This window comes from Scleropages formosus, chromosome 20 (genome assembly GCF_900964775.1).
Source record: "Scleropages formosus chromosome 20, fSclFor1.1, whole genome shotgun sequence".
Classification (NCBI taxonomy): domain Eukaryota; kingdom Metazoa; phylum Chordata; class Actinopteri; order Osteoglossiformes; family Osteoglossidae; genus Scleropages; species Scleropages formosus.
The window spans coordinates 13,071,401-13,094,050 of record NC_041825.1 but is presented as its reverse complement, the minus strand read 5'-3'; the positions used below and the strand labels follow the sequence as shown (position 1 = coordinate 13,094,050).

The following is a 22,650-nucleotide window of genomic DNA, read 5'->3' as shown; positions in this document are numbered from 1 at the left end:
AACACAAAAAAACCAAAGACACACAGACCCACACACCCACACCAGAGGGAAAAAAAACAAAGCAACTCCAGGAAAGACTAAAACAGCGACTGAGAAATACCTAGAAATGCCCAACACAAAAAGCCAATCCCGGAAGAGAGAAAACAAAAGAGAGAAGAGAGAAAACAAAAGAGCGAATGACTGGAGAGTGAACAGCAAACTGGAATAGGAATATTGTCACGTTTCCAGGGCAGCACAGTATCAATCTACGTTCGAGGGACAAAGGAGTAGCTTGATGGGGACAGTCGCTCACTGTCATAAGCGGAGACACCGACAGCGTCTACGACTGGACAACGTTCCCGTTCATCCCCTCCGGGTTCCTGAGCGGCAGGGGGCTGTGGGGGGTGCTGCTGGCTGGGACAGGCCTGTCCGACAGCATGGCCATGCTAATACGCGGTGCCTCCAGGGAGTTTCCCCTCACAGTGATGTGGTCCCAGCCGCCCTAGGAGCAAGCACGTGCGTACACACACACACACACACACACACACACACACACACACACACACACACACACACACACACACACACACACACACACACACAGAGGCAGCTTTTAGCCATCTGACCCAAATACTAAAATTCATCTGAACTCAGTTTTCTTGCCCAACATCACTCGTTTTGCTAAAGCAGTGGTGCTCTAAGGGTGTCTGTAGCTTGTAAACTGGTCTTTCAGTTTAGGGAGGCCTACCCCGATGCCATAGTCCCACGACTGGCCCTTGGGCTCCATGGGCTGCACGCCGAGCCGGTGACAGACGGTGCCACAGCTCAGACTATGGCTGCCTTGCACCTTATCTGCAATGATCCACACCTGGAGCAGCAAAGAAAGCACAATTATATTGACATTAATACCTACAGGATGCACAACAATGGAAATAACACTACATGGCTATTGTAGTGCTCTGCACTTTCTCACATGTTTGGATCTGAAAAAGAAAAAATCCTATTCAGCAAAACTATACAGTAACTTTTATTACTTTTATTATGCTTGTTACTTTGACCAAATGAACATCAAAATCAGTAGAGGCATGTTCCTAAGACAGCAAATCCTGACCTGATCCAGTGGCCCAACAGACACTTTGCGCACATTGTTGGAGATGTGCTCCCAGGTGGTACCTTGTGGGTAGCTGGGGGTCAGCCCGTGTCGGTACCACAGGTTACCTGCACAGAGAGACGGAGCAGGACATTTAGGCTGTTCGGAAATTTTTTAAGCACTAGTAATAAATTGTTAAAGTGGTGACATGAAACAGGTGCCATAATAAAATCACTGCTGAAATGTAACAACAGTTCTAACTTACAAGCAAGGGCCCAAGTAAAAACATACACATTTAAATAGTGCAGATTTCTGGACTGACCATTGTCATCCACTGCATAAACAGACGTTCTTCCCACTGACACCTGTTTCAGCTTCTGACGAGGAGGAGATGGAATGTGGTACCAGCAATCACCTGGAAGGGACGCAACGGCAATGGCAAAGGAGAGTGGTGAACGCAAGGATGCAAACCCATTTCGTCTTCATATGACACCATGGATTTTGGGCACTGAGAAACACCACTGCTAGTCACAGGGAAAGCAATTAAGAAGCCCGAACAAATTCATTCCTGGAAGGAAACTCTTCTGTTTTACCGTCCTACTGTACCAAAGATTCTGACAATTCAAATCCAGAAGACATCTAAATATTTCAGTGCCTCTTAATCAGAGCACGTACTTCAGCAAACTGTGATATTCAGCTGTGTGAACTTGAAAGATAAGAAACTGTAACCCCAGTCAAATTTCCTTTTCTTTACACAAAAGTGTTATCGGTTTTTAGAGCTCTTCTTTACCACATTTTGTGCGAAGGATAAGCTGTTCCTTTAAGTGGTTCGCTCCCTCTCTCTTAGTGAGCACGAAACTAGGTCTCCTGCGTACATTTCTAAGTTTTTAGTCACAGACTAGGCCGACACCTGCGACACATCCCTTATTTCTCCATGGAAATAAAATGTTCCGTCTTATAATTGCATTATATATACCTAAAATCATAAGAGCAGAATTATTTAACATTAATGTCAAGTAATTAATATTAGTTAACTAGTTAATATTTTTGGAAATATGGTTTGGGCTTTACACTATTTATGAACACTATTCTTTCTATATTGATTTCGCTATGAAAGTTACGGTCACGGGCCCCGTATGGGACAAGCGATTTCAGATGATGTGTGTGAGTTACGGTCACGGGGTTTCTTGTGTTGGCACAAATGATTACACCTGTAAAGAGAGCGGATCAACTTGACGGCCGACACATGGGGCGTTTGTGAACCCCCAGCCAACCGTGACATATCCCTCGTTACTTGATGGGTCACCTTTCGGGGTTTTGTCACCAAACTAGTTTTGGGGCTCTCAACTCAGCTCTCCTAGGAGCAGTGCCAGCAATACGAGAGTTCTCCTCAAGCGTCTGAAGGACTGCTCTTGTCCTTTACCTTTACCCGACAAGGGCAAAATAAAACCAAATATCTCCACTTTTTGGGCCCCACTGAGGAAGTCTATAAACAGTTACGTGCTGTTCGCATAGTCCTACAGAAGTCTTGGCTTTGACATCTGAATTTGTTTTTTATATTTAATCTTTTGTAACTGTTCTTTCTGTGAACATGTAGCTTTTATTGGTGTTTATTAATAATCATAACTAGATAAACTTATTTTAACTTTGTCTCTGGGTGAAGTTTAGAGACCGACAGCATTGGGAATGACAGCGATACTCGTACCCACAGCCATTTTTGAATGAGCCGGTTACTCTCAGTTAAAATTCCCTGCCAATCTTTATTAGTGGGGCTACAAAGCAAATTTTTATATGCAACAAGCAAGTACTGTTTGATCTACATGCATAACTGGCATAACTGAATGGAAAGATAACAGTGCAAACTTTGCATGTAAAAGCCACAAATGCTGCACGGACATTAGAGTTCATCCCTCCTCCATTTGGCAGGATAATGTCTCACCTGCAGGGTTCTGCTGGGACACAGAGCCCCGGTAGAAAGCAGAGCCATCCCTGGCGATTGCCCACACCTGGTGAGCGCCCCCTATGGAGATGGACTTGAAAGGTTGGTCTGTTCCCACGTGAAGCCAAGAGGTTCCCTGAGAATATGGCACAACTTCAACATGCGACATGTTTGCGCACCAGCACAGCTCCTGCAAGTTCCTGTCTACAGTGGGTACGGAGAGCGGATGAAGGAGCGATGATGGCAGAAATACTCACAGCGGGAGTCTCTGGGGTCACACCCAAGCGACACAGGACATCCCCCTTGTTGCTGATGGCCCACAGCAGCACCTGCTCCACTTTGCTCTGCGCCATACAGGGCAGGATGGTGACATCGCACAGCGGGATGGGTGGGACCTCCTGCCACGGACCAGTGGTGGTAATTTTGCATTTCCTGGGGAAGGAAAAGAGCAGCTAAAAACTACCCAAAACGAGCTGCAGAAGATGGGCAAATGAAAGAGTTGTTCGCATGAAGAAGAAGAAACAAATAAATGCACAATACCTGGCCCAACGCCTCCGTCTAACAAAGTCCTTCAAGGTCTTTGAACCATGGTATGACCTGCATGATGTAAAAGTTTGGAGAAGTAGGGCTAAAAAATATGATGCACACTATTTTACTAATACTGACACTACTACATCATCTAGTTCAGCGCTGTACTGCTACTATTAAACTGAACTTCAAAAACAAAGCTTTGTATATGCAAGCAAAATAATTGTTCAGAAAGCACAAAACACAGACAGCATAATTTGAAGTATGGAGCACACGTACGCAGGGAAATCAGCTGCATACTGCCAGCCCTCCCTATCCGTCCCTCCAGAAACATTGTAGTCAATGGTCCAGTCACTGACCTGTCGGAAGACAACAGTTAAGGACAACTGAGTGAGGAAGCAGAAGCAGAGCCTGCATGCCGCCTTTGCTTCTAGTTTGAGAGGAACCTTATTATATATATATATGAAAAAAAAAAAGTCAAAATTACAGAAGTAGTCAAATGAAACAGTGGAATTGCACTGCCTTTGCTGCATCAAAGAAGGAAAAAATTAAGTCTGCAATACATTTCTGACTCTCTGGATGGGATCAAAGTTAAGTACAGTAAACAGAGAGCTTCTTGAAAGTATGTGAACCCTACAGTCATTATTGGCCATTATTCTGTGCAAAATATTAAAATAAACTTCCAAAACCTAAATCTTAAACTTTTATTGATTTACACACCTGATTCTACTTTTCTACTTGGTGTAACCAATGCAACTTGGGGTTCACTTATTTTTGCACCTTTATTACTTCTGTTTTTATACTACACACATGATTTCCTCTAAAGCAACATATGGAATGTTATTACACACCTATTATGTCAGATGAGAAAGACTGAATCTCATTAAATAGCCATTTCCTGGCAAAGCTAAGGGGTACAAGGGTATCATATAGTTTCAAGCAGCGCTGTATAAATTTGTGAAGATCTAGGGATCATCAGGTATCCTAGTACGCCCACCCAGGTCCAGTGTGGAGAAGGAGGTTTGGTGTTGGCCTTAGTACATTCCTGCAGTCCCGACGCATCGCTCCACATGTAGCGGTCCGTGGGGAGGCCCCTGCAGAAGGGATGTCGTGTGTCACCTGAATGTAGCTCAACAGGTCACAAACACTAGTCCCTATTGGGCTGGGGTTCTGCACCTGTTGGTGTATCCCGTCACGGGGTTCCAGCGCTGATTCTCGTAGATGTAGACGCTCTTTACGTCTGTCTGCGTATAGATGTTGTCTGTACTGCTGGCTAGCCCTGCACACAGCATATTTTACACACTGTGAAATGCTCGCCTAAAACACAGTAAAGTGCACGTTTGCATTATACTGGTTATCAGACTCTGCCATCTGTCACGCAGGAGGGGAGTTTACCCTGGAAGAAGCCGCCTCCATAGCCCCCAGAGTAGACCCAGGCTGTGTGGTCACAGCCAATGCCCCACACCACTCCCAAACTGTTGCATTCTATGGTACGAAGATGGCCCCCGATCTGATGCCAGAACCTGGGGAACAGTGCAGAACATTCATACTGAACAGATACCACAAATGTAACGAGGATTCTTCAAGAGAAAACAAGGCCAAAGGGATGTATAGTCAAACGTATATTATTAGAAATTCATTATTGTACACAAAATATAGTGGAAAGCGCATAAAGAGAATCCACTGCCTTCTGGACTGACTGCATGAAGAACAGCACGTGGGGCTGCGGGCAGCGCAGAAGAAAGAGATGGGTAACTAAAAGGTTTGACGTTTGATAAAATTGCCCGCTAAGCAACTATGAATATATTTCTTAATAATGATAATAATAATGATAATGATAATAAATGAGCCATAGGCTAAGAGCATCCTGCAGCACCTTACATCTGATCACATGACATGGGGTAGGGTGAGGCCTCTAGGCTCGGCGAAGGCTCGCTGACGAAGATGTCCCCCTTGCAGGTGACAGACCAGATGGCCTGTTTGGAAGGGGGGCCCTGGACGCCCCTGGAGTCACAGCAGGACATAGTGAGTAGTGCCAGCTGCAGGGAACCAGGACACCAACACTGAGTGTCACTGTCAGATTCAGCCTGACTGTGCTGTTTCTTAGCATCCCTACTCGTCTGATCCAGGTCCTGAACATTTATACCTCATTTAGGACTAACACACCGGACCAAAATAATCAGCAAGCACCTTCTGGATTTGCACACACCTGCGGCTTTTTTGGCTGAAATCGGTTAGAGGGGTCACGGCTTCTCAGTTTACTGGGTGAGCAGGAATCACTGTAGCTGAATCGACTACATATTGTGGTCTTCCATATCATTTGGGTACAGCAATACTGACTGTCTCACTATTTAAAGGACTAGAACAGCAGAACCACAGACGTAAAACACACAGTCTAGACAAGCGGGTTACAAAGTTCTACACCGTACTACACAGAAAGTCATCTTAAAACTTTCTTAATCTCGGAGGAAACCACACTTAAAGATCAGCATTTTAGACATATTGCTTTAAAATAAAATGACATAATGTCTACTTAAAATACTTGTGTTCCTCAACGAATACACATAATTATCTCCTTCCCCATCCCCCTGAGCAACTTTAAGCAAAAACTCAAGCGGAACACCACCTGTCCGTCCTCTAGTGCAAGAGCACATTTCTGATGGAGGCAAGAACTGAGATAAAATTGAACAGCTTGTGCACACCGCACTTGGTTTAGGCCACCAGGGCTCCCATGTGGCATCGCTATCGGTAAAACAACAACTGGCCTCGTGCACGCCGGCAGTGCAGAGGAATCGGGCCGTGGAATAGTCGTACCCAGTCAAACATCTCATGCTCCGTGGATGCTGCCAGCCGAATGGGCCACCTCTGCTTGGTCCTCTCTGGAGTGTAGATTGCAAAGGTGTGTTTGGAGTCACTGAGCACAGGCACCAGGATGGTCACCTCATTTATGAAAGCATGGAGGTACTGTGGAAAAGCAGGAGAAATAAAAACATACGCACTCAAATGAGCTACTAAATTAGAACTAACGTGGACAATATACAGCAGATCTACTGGTTTCAAAAAATGTTCATTATCCCTTACTGACAACTTCAGCCTCCCACACAGTAAATTTAAATCCATAATCTGTAAAAAATGTCTGCTCTAATCCACAGACTGACCTCACACAGTACTGATTCCACACTAAGCATTTATGAATATAAGTGATGTAACTGCAGTCAGGGGCACGGGGTGCAGAAGGTCCTGACGTCCTACTCACCTTCTTCTCCTCATTGAAAGTGTAGTAGATGAAAAGGATGCCCTCCTTACTGCCATCAGTGCCACAGTACTGCTCTAGGGCAAAGCGCACGTCCACCCACTTGTGGGGCTTCCAGTCCCTCCACCACTGCATGGTGCCCTTCTTCACCCACACGGTCTGGAATGAGAGTCCAGGAAAGGGGGGGATGAGACACTGTTGGGTGGACAAACACAGCTCTCCTCCTCAGCTGAACAGTCCCGAACAGCATGACCGTACGGGACAGTGAACAAACAAAACATCGGATGGCCAGCATGGCAGGACTGAGAAGATCTGACGGAGCGACCGAGCTAGACGTGGCAACCTGCTCTATAGCTTGTTCGTAGTGCCTAAAGTTGTCCATCTCCCTCTTGGAGCGCTCGCTGAGCTGCTCGAAGATCTGCTTGCGCCAGGCGGCCGTCTGGGCAGGACTAACAGACAAGGACATGGACTGCATGGAGGAGCACATCCCTGAGGGAAAAGGACAGTGCAGCATGTCAAATAGGAATTTTGTAATAATTCTGATTTGGCAGTAAAACGCATTCGTAGCGCGATGTTCGTTGCGCTCTCTGGACTCGCCTGCTGAGGAGTTGAACCAGCTGAGCTGCGAGTGTGAATCCACGGCACAGCCACCTCCACTGACCCAGGCCCAGAGCGGGTGCTCATCGGGCCCGTAGGGCTCCTCCAGCCCCAGGTTGTAGGTGGCCACAGATGACAGGCTGCTAGTTTCGGCTGCATCGGAAGCAGCACCCACAGCCAGGTGCGTCTGTGCCTCTTCTAGGTCCACGTTGCTCCACTGGGGGTCCGGCCCGCAAGACGGGCTATGTGAGAGAACGAGGGCCGGAGGGGCCTTGTCATCCTGCTCGGACCCCTGGTCCTCCTCCGGGATGGGGGTCGAAACTGCGCCCTCTCGCCTGTCCCGGTCGGACACCAACTCCGAGATGAAGCTGTCGCTCGTGACCTTTGGGATGAGGGGCTTGGGCGCGTCTGCTTGTCCGTGGAGGAGCGGTGCAGCTTCGCATGAAGCCTCTTGCCCTGCGTCGATGTCGCCGATTACGGAGCCCCGCGACTGCACTCTGACCTCGCCGCTGAAGAAACAGCCAGCGCTGCAAAGGGCACACACAAGAGCGCCTGTTGTTACCAACATCGCCGTCTGGGTACGGCAGCCAGTGATTTAAAGCATAGTGCAGGGAACGCTATTGCCGCTTCATGGTCAAATCCACTAACCGACTGAGTCAACTGACCTGGGCAGGCTACTCGCGCTGGCGCTGGAGTGAGCACGGTCACTGTCCCGCAGCGAAGGTAATGCCTTCCAGGCCTTGCCGCTGAGCTCGTTAGCCGTCACACCCTGCCGCATGTATATGGCCCGGTCCTCGGCACCGATGCCCCACACCTGCGACGTCACAGGAACGCTCAGAAGCGGAACTGAACAGCCAGTGGTTCATTTTACATAAATGCAGGCAGGCCTCACTCGGCGACGGCAAGTTTTTACCGCAAGCATCTATTACGGCATCTGAGATGTTGAGACAAAATAATATTTTCAAGTTATTTCGGACGCATACTGTGGCACCAATGTTAACGTTTTCAAGCCAAATTGGGTATGGACTTCTCCACGATGTCTATTTATTAGGCTTCCAGTCGAAGTGCTGGCACCGCCGAGCAGTCACACCGAGACTCTGGCTAGGGTTTCAACAGGAGCATGCTGGACAGCAGGACGTCTGCAGCCTTTGCCAGTCCAGTCAGAGACTCTGCATCGGAGATCCAGAGAAACACACACCCAGGGTAATGTGATGCTGCCTGCCTGTGTGTGCCAGCACATGAATAAAATTGATGCAGAAATTAACCCGGTGATGGGGAGTAACACACTGACATGTAGCCTGCAGGATGGATTTAGCAAGACCCAAGTTTCAAAGTCACATTGGCAAACAAGAGCGTAACAGGAGTACTGGCTTCTGTCCTACTCAGCACAGGGACGGCCCTGTCTGCTTTATATAGTGCAGACACACACTCAGTATGAGCACTCTGACAGGGCGCATAAAATACAGCAGGTCCCCTACTTGCAAGCTTCACTTGGACCGAGACTTGACGCGTTACTTGAAAAGCTCTTTAGTCGAATGCGACACAGAGCGGGCCAGGGTCTGCTCACCAGTTCTGTAATTCTGTTCTTTTCTAATTCTATATGCAGCAGAAACGGTGATACTGGACTAAGTTTTATCTCTTTTTATATTGGATATATATGCTATATATATTGTACTTATTTCAAAGCCATCCATCCATCAAATTTATTTACACTTATTAGTTTAGCTGACGTTTCTCTCAAAGCTACTTGCAAAGCAAAGATACTTAAAATTAAATAATGTACCTGTTTATGCACTTGGGTAATTTTACTGTAGCAATTTTTTAAGGGTAAATACCTTGAACAAGGGTATTACAGCTGGAGGTGGGAATCGAACCTACGACCTTTGGATCCAAACGTAGCAGCTCTAACCACTACGTTACCAGCTGTCCCCAGTAATTTAAATGTCGGTAACGACTTGTCCTGGGCAGGGTCGCGGTGAATTGGAGCCTATCCCAGACACACTGGGCTCAAAGCTGAGAGGGGTACACTCTGGACAGGACACCAGTCGATCACAGGGTAGCCGCCACCCAGGTGCTGTGAGACAACAGTGCAACTCGCCCCATTTCAAAGCCATAACCCAAATATTTCGAATTGTGTAACTAACAGGAGAGGACTTTTCTCATTATGAAACAGTACAACCATACAAAACAAAAAGTACAAAAGATGAATCTTAAGAGAAATATGACTATGGAATCTTGTTATATGTTCTCACCTGGTCACTGAGTCCAACATTGATCATCACCATTTCTCCCACCATGCCGATCCAGCCGGAGCCACAAGGATTATGGGAATTTATGCCCCGCCTAAACCACACCTGGCAATGATATTATGCCGTGTGTATTTAGCTACAGGAACAACACTCTATAAATGCAGAACTGGACAAAGCAATGGTGAAATTTATTGATATTATTAGTCTTTCTCTCATCACTTCCTCAAGCATTTAATTTGACGTGCAAAATTTTGATGCGCTACACATACACGCAAAAGACGAACACGATGAATTCACAAACATGACGAAAAGATGAACTCGACTTTATACTTGCTTACTTTATGATCCTTTGTGACAGCCCACACCACATTTACACCCACTGCTACATGGATGGCTCCAACTTCTGGGCTTGGGGACTCCACCACCACCCATGAGGAACCTGGGGATTTGGGATTATTACTACACATCATTTGCCAGCACATCTGCCAAAATTTCACACATCAGAATAAACTGTTCATCTGTTTTAGAACTCTAAAGAGACACAGATTACGGAAACACACAGTCACACATTATGGAAAATTTTGATTTAACTGATATGTGTCTGCACTGTGGGAGAAAACAGTGAGAGGAATCACACAGAAAACACAAGGAAAACGTGCAAAATCCTCTCAGACTGAGCTGAATTCAACCCCAAGTCCAAACTCAGAACCCAAGATGTGTGAACTGGCAGAACTACTGCTGTGCCTGAATGCTGCACTTAATTTTTATGAGCAGGGAAATTATAAAAGCTCTTAATGCAGGATACTTCATGAAAAGAAGAAACTAAAATAAATTTATTAATGCGATATCTAATTTAAATATCAATCAATATACATCTCAAGGCACTATATGTGATGTGGTCTAATCCCCAGAGCTGCTACCCAATACTACTAATGCTAGCAGAGAGAAGCAGGGCCTCAAGCGGAGGTAAAGTGATCAGGGGGCTTTTTCAGGCTCCTAGAGGGGATGCCCGAGTGATTTTGCAGAGCACTGCAAAAGGGACTGGCACCGCTGACCTTTGGGGCAATCCCTGCCGATACCCTCGCGAACCAGCAGCTGTCCCTCCCAGAGCACGGCCCACACCAGGTCCCCTGCTCCACAGCTGATCTGCACCACCTCCCCGGGGACCTGCACCTCCACCCAAGACGAGCCCTCTGGGTTGAGGTGATGGATGTCCTCCCTGAACCACACCTGTGTCAACCCACACAGCAAGAAAGAAAAGATTTAATGTAAGTACTTAAAATACCAAATCCCTGCACTGAAATACAAGAAAATCAGCTGCAAAATTGTCTGTTGACTAAAATATTTATAATACACTCATATTATTTTGGCATTATTTTCAGGCTAAAATTATCGAAACATTTTTGATCTATCTACATTTACGCTACATTTATTCATTTATTTGATGCTTTTCTCCAAAGCCACTTACGTTGTTAACCTGCTTAAAGTTATTTACCCATTCATACAGCTGGGTAATTTTGCTGGAGCAATTCAGAGCAAGTACCTTGTTCAAGGGTACTGCAGCTGAAGGTGGGATTCAAACCCGGGACCTTCGGCAGCAGCTCTAACCACTACGCTACCAGCTGCCACAGTCTGTCTGTCTATCATTCACTCACTCACGCACTCACACACTCACAATAACAATTGATCCTAAAACAGGATCCCAGGGATCCAGAACCTGTGCTACGGACTATGATAGTCAATCACACATTCACATACTACAGGCAGCTCAGAGTCACCAATTAACCTGAAACACATGTCTTTAGACTGTGGGAGGAAACCAGAGCACCTAGTGGAAACCCACACGAACTGGGGGAGAACACGCAACCCGCGACCAAAGCTATGGCTGACCACACAGTCTAGGCACTGTGAGGCACCTGCACTACTCGGGTGTTTGGTTAATTTTACACTAAAAGTTCCTCCACCACTGCAGCAGGCTTGACCACAGACTACCATGAAGTTACACTGAACTCTAGTGGTCATGTGTTAAAACTGCAATTTTCCTGGCCACTGTTTCAAGGTGTCTCTACCTTTCCTTGCAGAGAGACAGCCCACAGGGACATCTGACCCCTGGGCTCATCGCTGATTTCCCAGCCCCCACAGCTGATGTCATTGAAAGGGTCAGGGAGTCCAGCCTGCTCAGAGGGGACCTGCTCAAAAACATACATAAACACCAAAAGTCTGGTCAAAGAACCAATAAGTAAGTAAGTAAAAAATAAATAGTCCAACAAATGGTACCTTGATTAAAAAAAAAGTATCAGTTCTTTCAGAGACAAGAAAATGTCTGGGTGATTCCAAACTCTTGAATGATAGTGTACTACCTTTTTTAATATTAAATTTAAACTAAAGCATGTCATAATTTATCACAACTCATCATCACTTTTAAGGATTAATCAGCAGATGCTTTAGCCCAAAGAAACTTATAATGTTAGAACTGTGCAATAACAACGGCATAATTATTTTATAACTACTATTTATACATTGGGGTGCACGGTGGTGCAGCGGGTTTGGCCGAGTCCTGCTTTCTGTTGGGTCTGGGGTTCGAGTCCTGTTTGAGGTGCCTTGTGATGGATTGGTGTCCCATCCTGGGTGTGTCCCCTCCCCCTCCAGCCTTGCGTCTTATGTTGCCCAGTCAGGCTCTGGTTCGCCGCGACCCCGGCTTGGGACAAGTGGTTTCAGCCAGTGTGCGTGTGTGTGTATTTATCCATTCATGCAGTTGGGTAACTTTTGAAGCAACTTCTGGTAATTACCTCGCCTAAGGACACTACAGCTGAACAAGGGATTCAAACTCTGGTCCTTTGGGAGCAAAACAATGGTTCTAAACACTTAGCCGACCCAAAAATCCATTTAGATTAAAACTATTTAAGTTAATAACAGTTGTACTCTACAACCTATGACAACTTCTGACTACAATTCAGATGCTTCCCTCAGCTCTCTAGTAATCTATTCACGAACCTTGGCCCAGGTGTTGCATGCCTTGTACCTCCTGTAGCGAATCCATCGCCTGCGACGGACACAGGAGTTCCACTTCTTGTCTTTGGTGTAGGCGGCAGGAAAGTCAATAGCATATGTCCAGCCCTGGTAAGAAAAAAAAACCCTACATTACTATAGTAAACAACTTATTCAGCTCCACAGACTAAATGTTAGTACAAACATTTCTGCACGTTGAATAAAATTAAAAAACATACAAGTGTTTATCAATTGTTTTCTTGCTATTCTTATAAATTAATAAACATTTTACATTCAGCAATCGTGACAGACTTCCCATCCATGCATTATGAATCAGCACATTTGTGCACAAAAATTCACATAATAAGCTAAGAACTGACACACACTTCACAAAAACAGAAATTTCTATTCAAAATACAAGCCCTGGTAACTCAGAGCATCACTGAAGGTAAGCAGACCACCCCATGCCCCCCTATAGCTTCTCCTGTGCATCTCAGTTATCTAATTTCAGCTACAGTTTGCCCGTTGAAAAGCATCTACCAGAAATCATAAGAAGTTGTTTTATTGTGTAAACGCATTATCTAAAGTAAAAAAAAAAAAAAAAAAAAGCTTTACAGAAAGTTCTAAAAGAAGCATAAAAAGCAAAGGAAAGCCTTAACTACCAGTTTAAAACTTTAAATTATAAATTGCACAGGATTCTCTTGAAAGGCAATATTATTAGGAATGACTTAGTGTGATTTGATTTACCATTAAATTTAATGATATTTTTCAAATATGCCTATGAATCAAGTTAAAACTTAGTAACACTTGTTTAACATTTACATTTACTCATTTAGCAGATGCTTTTCTCCAAAGCGACGTGCATTTTATAGAGGATACAATTTGTGCATTACATTAGCAGAAAGAGACATTTAAATTGAACAATTTTTTTCTCATGGCAAGGCAATTACATTCACATTCATTCACTCATACATGCACACACTAAAGCCAATTTAGAGGCAGAATTTTGTTTTTGAAACATATGTTTGCTTGTGAAAAGAAATTGCAAAACCAGGAGGAAACCCTTGTAGGCACAGACAAAAAATACAAACCCTTATCGGAATATGCGGTCCAGAAACAGTGAGGCACTGGGGCTACATCCTTTGCCACCGTACCATCCAAGAGCAACAGAATAAAACAATAAAATAAAAAGCGAATATAACAGTATTCGTATTTTCTATGAGAATATAATAGTATAATTGTATTTTCTATGAGATGTACGCCGCTTTGGAGAAGCGCCTGCTAAATGAATAAATGTAAATGTAAATAGTAAGATACATGAGAGGGAAAAGGTATGAAAGAGGATAAACATGTGTGTATAAGAGATTTTGAATATGTCTTAAGCCTGGGGGTGAAGGAGTCTAGATTAATTTTGATAACCTCAACCTAGTTTTGAATTACATTGTGTTTAAAAGATAAGCAGGAATTTTGTTTGATGGGGGGGGGAGAAGAAAAAAAAAAAAAAAAAAAAAAAAAAAAAGAGTGAACTTTTGTGGGTGAGGAACAAATGATTTCTTTCACATTTAAATTAATAGAGTATGTTTTACGTGATTGAGGGGTGCGGTGGCGCAGTGGGTTGGACCACAGTCCTGCTCTCCAGTGGGTCTGGGGTTCGAGTCCCGCTTGGGGTGCCTTGCGACGGACTGGCGTCCCGTCCTGGGTGTGTCCCCTCCCCCTCCGGCCTTACGCCCTGAGTTGCCGGGTTAGGCTCCGGTTCCCCGTGACCCCGTATGGGACAAGCGGTTCTGAAAATGTGTGTGTGTGTGTGTGTGTGTGTGTGTGTGTGTGTGTGTGTTTTACGTGAATTTGCATTATGAGCTGATTCTCACTTATTATTTAAGGAGACGTTGTACAGCAATGAGTGGATGCTGATGACCTGAACTACAGGGAGATGTACAGGGGCTAAGGCCACAGACCTTTAACCCAAAAAGTGACTGATTCCAGCACCAAAAAGTAGCTCCAAAACCGTTTCAACCGTTTTAAGAGACTACCAAATCAGAATTTATATAACTACGGTGGATAGAAAGAGGCTACACACTCTTATTGAAGATTTTGCTTTTGTTGATGTAAAATATTGGTATTTGATATTGATATCGATGAGCTATTTTGATTATGTCAGGCCTTTCAACTTTAATAAGATCTCCTGAGTGAGTGGATATTATTCACCTTATGTATACCACCTGTTTAAATGGATTATTGTTAGTACCTTTAGGTAAACAAGCTAAAGAGTCATGATGATGGTAACAAAAAACAATAGACCCAGACCCTGGTATTCAGACGCCACTGATGAAAATCTCCTGGCCTGATGTTTGAATAACAATATAATACAATAATGCATAATAAAAATAATAATGAACGCATTCTCTCAGCACAATACAGGCCACTTCCTCTCTGTAATAAATCGCAATTTTACAAAATATATTTCTGAAAAAAGTAAAATTAAATAAAGCAGGAAATTTCTGTGTCTTTGAAAATTCATAATTTGACCACTTGTACCATAAGGAGCTAGTGTAGCTCTTCGACCCTGATAACTGAACATCCAGATAGCAGGTGTGTGGACAAAGGGGTCTGGCTGTAATGATGATAACCTCAGCGACATCAACTCACTGCTAGGGTGCCACACTTACCCCCTTCTCAGTGGGTTCTCCACCAAAGTTCTCGTCCACATACCAGTCTGCCTCCCACTCCCAGTTCTCTGAGGGCAGCTGGAAACTGTCAAGTGGCTGGTGCTTCAGCCCAGTCATATCGCTCCATTGCCAGCGGTCGCTGGGCAGGAGCCGATCTGAGAAACCATCCACTGGATTCCACCGCTGAACAAGTTGAGAAGATTTTGTTTGTCACGAACACGATCAGGTATGCAACATCCTATTGTTTCTTTCTTATGCTGAGATGACACACGATACTGTGCAATTAGCTACACAGAAGGATATGACACACCCAAAAGATCAAGCACGGCCATCACAACCGCTGCTGCCACAGCATGTTCCATTGATACTACCGTACTTCGCAATGACAAGAGCCTTGAGACACATAATTGAGCACGCATCTAAATACATCTGGCTGGACGCACCTGATTCTCGTACGTCTCCTCCTTATAACGGATGGGCACATCGCTGGCGTGGACATTTAAGTAGATCTGGTGGTCACAAGCAATGGCCCAGCAGCACTGTTGGACAGCGGTGACGCGCTTGAATTCCAGCTGTGCTTCCTTGCACTGGTCCCACTGCTGGGCCGCGGTTGACAGGCTGTACACCCTCCCGAACACGTCCACTGCCCACAGGAGGGAGCTAGGCATGGTGCGCTCTGCCACAGAACAGACACAGAGTGAGCTCCATATCATGCTGAGGTCCTAGCATCTCATACGGAGTCACCACAAGGCTGTAGTACCCGGCCAAATTAAATCACACTCAGGCAGCGATTCACAACACAGGAAGAAAAGAAAGGATAAGAAAGCCTGGGATACAAGAAAAATGTTCAAGTAACATCACAGCCATTGAAGTAAGAGGACTTCCTCTCGAAGATCTGACCTGAGATTGAAACTGAAGTAAAGAATGTTCTAGAAACAAATATACGATTTGTTTACAAATCTCTGAATTCATCCTGCTGCTGCCGAATTCAATTATGTCCATCTAATGGAGACCACAGAATATGTAAGCATCCATATATTCCCACGCGATGGTACTCCTCCACCATGCATTACTGAAGAATTATAGAACTTTAGATGTTACCTTTCCATCACTACAGCAGGTATTTATTTTCATCTCATCTGTTTGTTGTTAGAGAAGCTCTATGCATCATCTCAGTTGTTTTTCCAAAGTGCAGTTAGTTCAGCCTCTGAATTTATCTTGTGATGTCTTCTGCATATTGAGGTATTGAGACTTGTACCCCATGCTCCGGAGATTATTTTAGTTCATTAACAGTAATTTTGGGCAGTTTCTCTAAGAAATATTTTCCCCATCATCCACTACATTTGTCTTTTTGAGCATCCTATTCTCAGCCTATACTTGACTTATCCAGTTTCCTTTTCAAGAAAATCCACAATTGTTGTTTTTTCAGTGTCAAGAGTCTTATCAATTTCCTCAATGGTCATTTTCTTTTATTACAAAAACTTCCTTTTTTGTCAATCACCGCATTTGTCCTCTAGTCTCCACATTCACTAAACAATTTTTCCATGTGAAAAGAGTTCTGGGTGGAAAAAAAAATCCAACCATGCCTGGTTCTTCCGCAGCTTTTTTTTGTTCGTAAAATGTTTGGAATTTGAAGCAGCTAGGTAATTAGAAATCAGTAAACCTGCTTTTTCCAATATTTATTGATATTTAAAATGTAGGAAGTTGAACAAAAGATTAAAGAGGATCTTTGTTGCTTTTGTCTCATCTTCCTTTTTCATTTGAAATCCAAATTTCCTGAGCATACAGGTATATTGGCCCAATTTGAACTGCTGCCCTGGTATTTTGGGAAGGCAACATAAGACCATGTATAATACATAGGAAAATACAGAGAGAACATAATACAGATACAATTTTGGTAGTGAACTTTGGGAGATGAGATCAGCACATAGGAGCTGTCTCTCTCTGTGCTCTAATAGAGGCCAGGTTCTGGATGGACCTGCTGGGAAAAAAAAATGGTGCCTTACTGTGCAACAAAGTGGCACCAAATAAGAGGAGGTGATTAGCACTGTTCTTGAAGGCAAAGATGATGCCGCTATTGAACACTGTCACTCACTGTCACTACGGTGGCTCCAAAGAAGTATACAGACTTTTCATGAGAATTTTCTTCTGTAGTAGGAATCCACATTTTTCTAAACCTCAGTGGCTGATTGGTGATATGAAGTTAAGGTGAAAAACAAGATCTTCACCATCAAAAGCACTGTATCTGACAAGCTGTTTTGCTGCATTATGATATCAGGTCACTCAAGGAACCCCAAGGAATTTGTTCTTGCCAACACAACAGTTTCTGATCATGACAGGGCTGCAGAAGTAAAGGCTTCCTTAAGGCACGTATCTGAGCAGCAGGCCAAAGCCTTTTCATTTGGTGTCAGAGTTGAGGAGGTGCAGAAGGAAAAGTCCACCTCCTACTTTTTAATAAGGTGATTAAAATGTCAGAGGTTTGAACTTTCTATGGAACCAGCAAGATAAAGACACAGCCCAGATGCTGCAGGTTGCAACTATTCTTCATTTAATTTAAAAAAAAAAAAAAAAAAAAAAACCTTCTAAACATTAAGGAAACTGATGGAAAGGAACTTCCTCCTGTTGACACTATGGGCAGCTTAAAGAGCCCCATCATTTTAGGAAAGCTGTAAAAAGTGCTTGATAAAATCACCATGGTAATGTGACAGCCCTGGATAGCCTTCTGGTGGACTTTTAGTCCTTCCTGTTGGAACGTCTTGGGGCCATCCTTTTTTAAGTTTGCCGAGGAGGTGCTGAGTCAAGGCATGCTCACTAAGAACATGAGGATACAGTACTGGGATATTTGAAATTTGCACCTGATGCAATCAAGATTCAATCACCTGGGTAGAGAATGAAAAGATGTCCCTAGCATTACTCATTGTGGATCATAACATGGCATCTGACTGAGCAGACCAATATTTCCTCATTAATACCTTGAGCAGCTTTTCACTTGAATTCTACAAATTATGAGTTTTACTTCATGTTGACATAAAGCAAATCAAATCCTGTGGATGCATACAGACATGAAAACAGAAATAATAAGGAAAAAAATAGCTTTTATTGCATTTCATAGAAAAACATATTGTTGGGTTAAAATATATAATGTAGCAAAGTGAAATATAATTTAGAATACAAACTTATTATACAAGGCAACCAGGTGAATTGATACGGTTGTAGGAGTTCCATACATCTCAGTCACAGCACTGAGCATATAATTTGGGAAATAAATTGTAACTGTAATGACATGTGGCCAGTGAAAGAAATGAAAACACGATATACACTGATATTACTGTTGGCAACAAAATGTATTGGTCTTAGGGTTACGGTTATGAGCTCCTTGTTTATCAGCACCCAAAAAAAATTTCTTAAGCTTCCAATCGACTTTTAGACTTAGCCTGCAACTGTCCAAATTTATGAAGAGCACAAACATACATTATTATGAGAGATGCAAAGTGAATTAGGAAGGACTTTCGTGAAGATGTGTTAATCAGTGGCACACCCTCTTCTAAGAGAGAGCAGAGCTCATGTGAAGCACCACATTAACCTCTGGTTTCTGGAATGGCTAATGCACTGCATTTCCTATCTCCAAACAGTAAGACATCCATCATTCCTCAGTCAAAAAGATTATTTGAAGAAATGAGGTACAGTGGTGCTTGAAACTCTGAACCCTTCAGAATTTTCTCTATTTCTGTATGAAACAAAACACGATCAGATTTTTATGCAAGTCCTAAAACTAACTAGAACCCAATTAAACAAATGAGACAAAAACATTATATGTGTTCATTTATTTATTGATGGAAAACAATCCACTGTTACATATCTGTGTGCGGCAGCAGTATGCGAACCTCTAAGATTATCAATTAATTTGAAGGGGAAATTAGAGTCGGGTGTTTCACTCAATGGGGTGACAATCAGGTGGTGGGGTTGGTGGCCTTATTTAAAGAACATAAATCTAGAGCTTCACTATCAAAGTCTGATCTTAACAACATAGGTTTGTGGAAGTGTGTCAAAGTTTAAACTCTGGCAAAGAGTTGTTGATGCTCTCCAGGCTGGAAAAGATAAAATCATTTCTAAAGAATTTAGGCTCCACCAGCCCATTGTCAGACAGATCATGTAAACATGGAGGAAATTCAACACCATTGCTACTCTCTGTATACAGTACAGGAGTGGTCAACCAACAAAGATCACACCAAAAGCAAGGCGTATAATGGTCCGGGAGGTCACAAAGAAACGCAGGGTAATGTCTAAGGAACTAAAGGCCTCTGTTGCATTGGCTAATGTCAGTGTTCATGAATCCACCATCAGGAGAACACTGAACAACAATGGTGTGCATGGCAGGGTTGCAAGGAGAAGGCCATTACTCTCCAAAAAGAACATTGCTGCCTGTCTGTTTGCTAAAGACCACATGGAAAAGCCAGAAGGCTATTGGGAGAAGGTTTTGTGGATGGATGAGACCAAAATAGAACTTTTTGTCTTGAACAAGAAGTGTTATGTTTGGCAAAAGGCAAATGCTGCACTCCTGCATAAGAATCTTATCCCGTCTATGAAACATGGTGGTGGCAGGATCATGGTTTGAGCCTGTTTTGTTGCTTCTGGACTAGGACAACTTGCCATCATTGATGGAATTATGCATTCTGAATTGTACCAGCAAATTCTACATTTATTCATTTAGCTGACACTTTTCTTCAAAGTGACTTACAGTGTTAAGGTAATTACAACTATTTACCCATTTATACAGCTGGGTAATTTTACTGGAGCAATTTTAAGGTAAGTACCTTGCTCAAGGGTACTACAACTGGATTTGAGGCTCAAACCTGAAACCTTTGGCTCCAAAGGCAGCTGTTCTAACCACTATGCTACCAGCTGCCTCAAGTTCTATATTCATATTCTATAATGTCAGTGTATCCATCTGTGAACTGAAACTCAAGAAAAGCTGGGTCATGTAGCAAAATAATGAACCTACACATACGATTCGTTCTACCAAAAAATTGTTAAAGCAGAAGAAAGTTAATGTTTTGGAAAGGCTGAGTCAAAGTGCTGACCTTAATCCTATAAAAATGTTATGGAAGGACCTGAAGTGGGTAGTTCATGTGAGGAAGCCCACCAACACTCTGGAGTTGAACCTGTTCTCTAAAGAGGAATGGACTGAAAGTCCTCCAAGCTGATGTGCAGGACTGATCAGCAGTTACCAGAAACATTTAGTTGTAGATATTGCAGCACAAGGGGGGGGGGGGGGGGGGGGGGGGGTGGGGAGGTCACACCAGTTATTGAAAGTAAAGGTTCACATACTTTTGCCACACACAGATATATAACATGAATCATCTTCCTCCATGAATACGGTAAATGAAGTGTAATGTTTTTGCCTCATTTGTTTAACGGGGTTCTCTACCTAGTTTTAGGACTTGCATGAAAATCTAATCACATTTTAGGTCATACTGTGCAGAAACAGAAAATTTTAAAGGGTTCACAAACTTTCAAGCACCACCGCACATTCAAAACTAGAGCCAAATGACTGCAGTGAGTGTCCCAGCAAATTCACCGCATTAAAAACAGTACAATGCTTACAAAAACATTAAAGAACTCAAAAGGGGTGTCCAGGGCTCTACAGGCCTCTGCCAACAGTAAATAAATGTTAAAGTTCATGACTTCCTCTTTGAAAAAAGACTGAACAAGTCTTGGCTTAGGACAGCCTGGAGAAAATGCCTTCTCTTTAAGAACATCATCATATAATGGTTTAGATATGCCCAGCTGAACCTGGATGAACCACAACACTGCTACATCGCTGTCCTCTGGACAGGTGAGATCACTTATGAGTTACCTGGTTGTAATACAAATGCCATGTTCAGTGAAATCCAAACACTATGGTATCAACTCAAAAAGCTCGTACCAACTGCCAAGCCTGGGGGTGGAAAGGTATGTTTCAGGGCTGCTTTACAGGACTGGGACCATTGAGTCCTTCATGACTATCTCTCAATACCAGCACATTCCAGTGGAAAACTTGAAACCACCTGCCAGCTAATTTTTGGCTGAAACCTTTTCATGCAAGAGGATGATGACCTTAAGCACACCAGTAGATCTATGAGTGAATGGATGGAAAAGAAAAGAAGTGGCTTATGGAATGGCAACCCTCACGAGAGCTGCATGTAAACAAGTGCCTTAAACAGCTAAACAGCCTTCGGACCCAAAGGTTGCAGGTTCGATCTCCGGCTGCAGTACCCTTGAACAAGGTACTTACCCTAAATTGCTCCAGTAAAATGACTCAGCTGTACAAATGGGTAAATAAGGTTACAGTTATTACAAACATACAGTTAACATTGTAAGTCACTTTGGAGAAAAGCATCCACTAAATGAATGAATGTAAAAAATCAAAGAGGTGAAGCACTTTTAGGGATTAATTTAGTGTCTTTGCGGTAAGACACTCCAAGTCATACAGAACAATTAAGTTATTGCTGTCAAAGGGGGTTCTGCTGAATTACAGAAAGGCTCCTGCGTGTTCACTTACTTTTTTGGGTGAAGAAGAAAAGAATGTACAGTGAGAGTCTCTGTCAGGTGTTATTTCTCACATGGTATTTACTGGTTGGTGGGGCTACAGATGAAGGTAATTCATGTCTTATGGACAGCTGAAGACTTCTGGTACGCCCGATCACGACTCTCCGACCGACGGCAGCGACCTCTTTCTTTGTAAAAGACATTTTAAACTAGAGCGGCATCGTGATCACTCTTAGTCTTAGAGACGAACATCCTCGCGTAGATCCATCGTGAAACAACTGGTTACTGGGCGCAGTTCCAACTGCGACGCGTTCCCATCATCAGCAGCAGCAGGGAGGGCGGGTGTGAAAACTAACTGAAGAAAACCGGTCTCGGCGGGGCGACTGACTACTAGACAACGACGCCGCCGGTGTGTGAGAGTGACTGTCAGCGGTGAGGGACATGATGATGATGAGCAGACACCTCATCCACGGCGCAAAGAAAGAGGAGCGCGCAGAAGCGATCTGCGATGCGAACGACGAGGGCGGTTGTCGCGCGCGCGCGCGCGCACAGAGTACACACTGGTCGAAACCACCACAACAACACACAGCTATTAACAAAGAAAGGTACGCGCAAGGAAGTCAAATACATACCTTTTGCCTCTCATACACGATTTAAATAAATAAATTAATTAAAAAAAAGAGTGACCACAGCTGAGCGACAACGCTGCTGCTACTGTCTCTTCTTTCCTTTTCCAGCACTACAGTAGCTCCACGCTCACGAGTAAGTACATTCATCCAGCGTTCGCCGACAGACTCTCTGACCCCGGAAGTGAAAACCCTTCATTATCAGCA

At 43.7% G+C, this 22,650-nt stretch overlaps 1 protein-coding gene across 2 annotated transcripts; it reads right to left on the bottom strand.

Annotated features, from left to right (window-relative positions):
* On the bottom strand, nt 1–22,602 carry tecpr1a (tectonin beta-propeller repeat containing 1a). 2 transcript variants are annotated; one of them, XM_018762127.2, is made up of 25 exons: nt 22,450–22,602; nt 15,733–15,965; nt 15,290–15,472; nt 12,630–12,752; nt 11,705–11,824; nt 10,691–10,865; nt 9,974–10,074; nt 9,639–9,740; nt 8,052–8,200; nt 7,387–7,913; nt 7,133–7,278; nt 6,793–6,948; nt 6,351–6,500; nt 5,418–5,575; nt 4,932–5,059; nt 4,713–4,815; nt 4,534–4,630; nt 3,816–3,895; nt 3,549–3,605; nt 3,266–3,440; nt 3,009–3,144; nt 1,392–1,484; nt 1,091–1,197; nt 728–847; nt 1–481 (listed from the first exon to the last, which is right to left on the bottom strand). In XM_018762127.2, the coding sequence occupies exons 2-25, from the start codon at nt 15,955–15,957 to the stop codon at nt 320–322; spliced, it is 3,573 nt and encodes a 1,190-aa protein (XP_018617643.1). In that variant the 5' UTR covers nt 15,958–15,965; nt 22,450–22,602; the 3' UTR covers nt 1–319. The 2 variants fall into 2 exon arrangements, with proteins under 2 accessions (XP_018617643.1, XP_018617644.1); XM_018762128.2 differs by lacking the exons at nt 15,290–15,472; nt 15,733–15,965; nt 22,450–22,602 and having other exon boundaries at nt 12,658–12,701.
* Nucleotides 22,603–22,650: the final 48 nt, after the last annotated feature.

Excerpts from the sequence above, each read along its gene's own strand:
- tecpr1a (XM_018762127.2), bottom strand. The coding sequence starts at position 15,957 with ATGCCTAGCTCCCTCCTGTGGGCAGTGGACGTGTTCGGGAGGGTGTAC. Across the intron at positions 7,914-8,051 it reads AGCGCGAGTAGCCTGCCCAG|CGCTGGCTGTTTCTTCAGCG; the intron begins GTCAGTTGACTC and ends TGCCCTTTGCAG. Across the intron at positions 1,198-1,391 it reads TTATGCAGTGGATGACAATG|GTAACCTGTGGTACCGACAC; the intron begins GTCAGTCCAGAA and ends CTCTCTGTGCAG.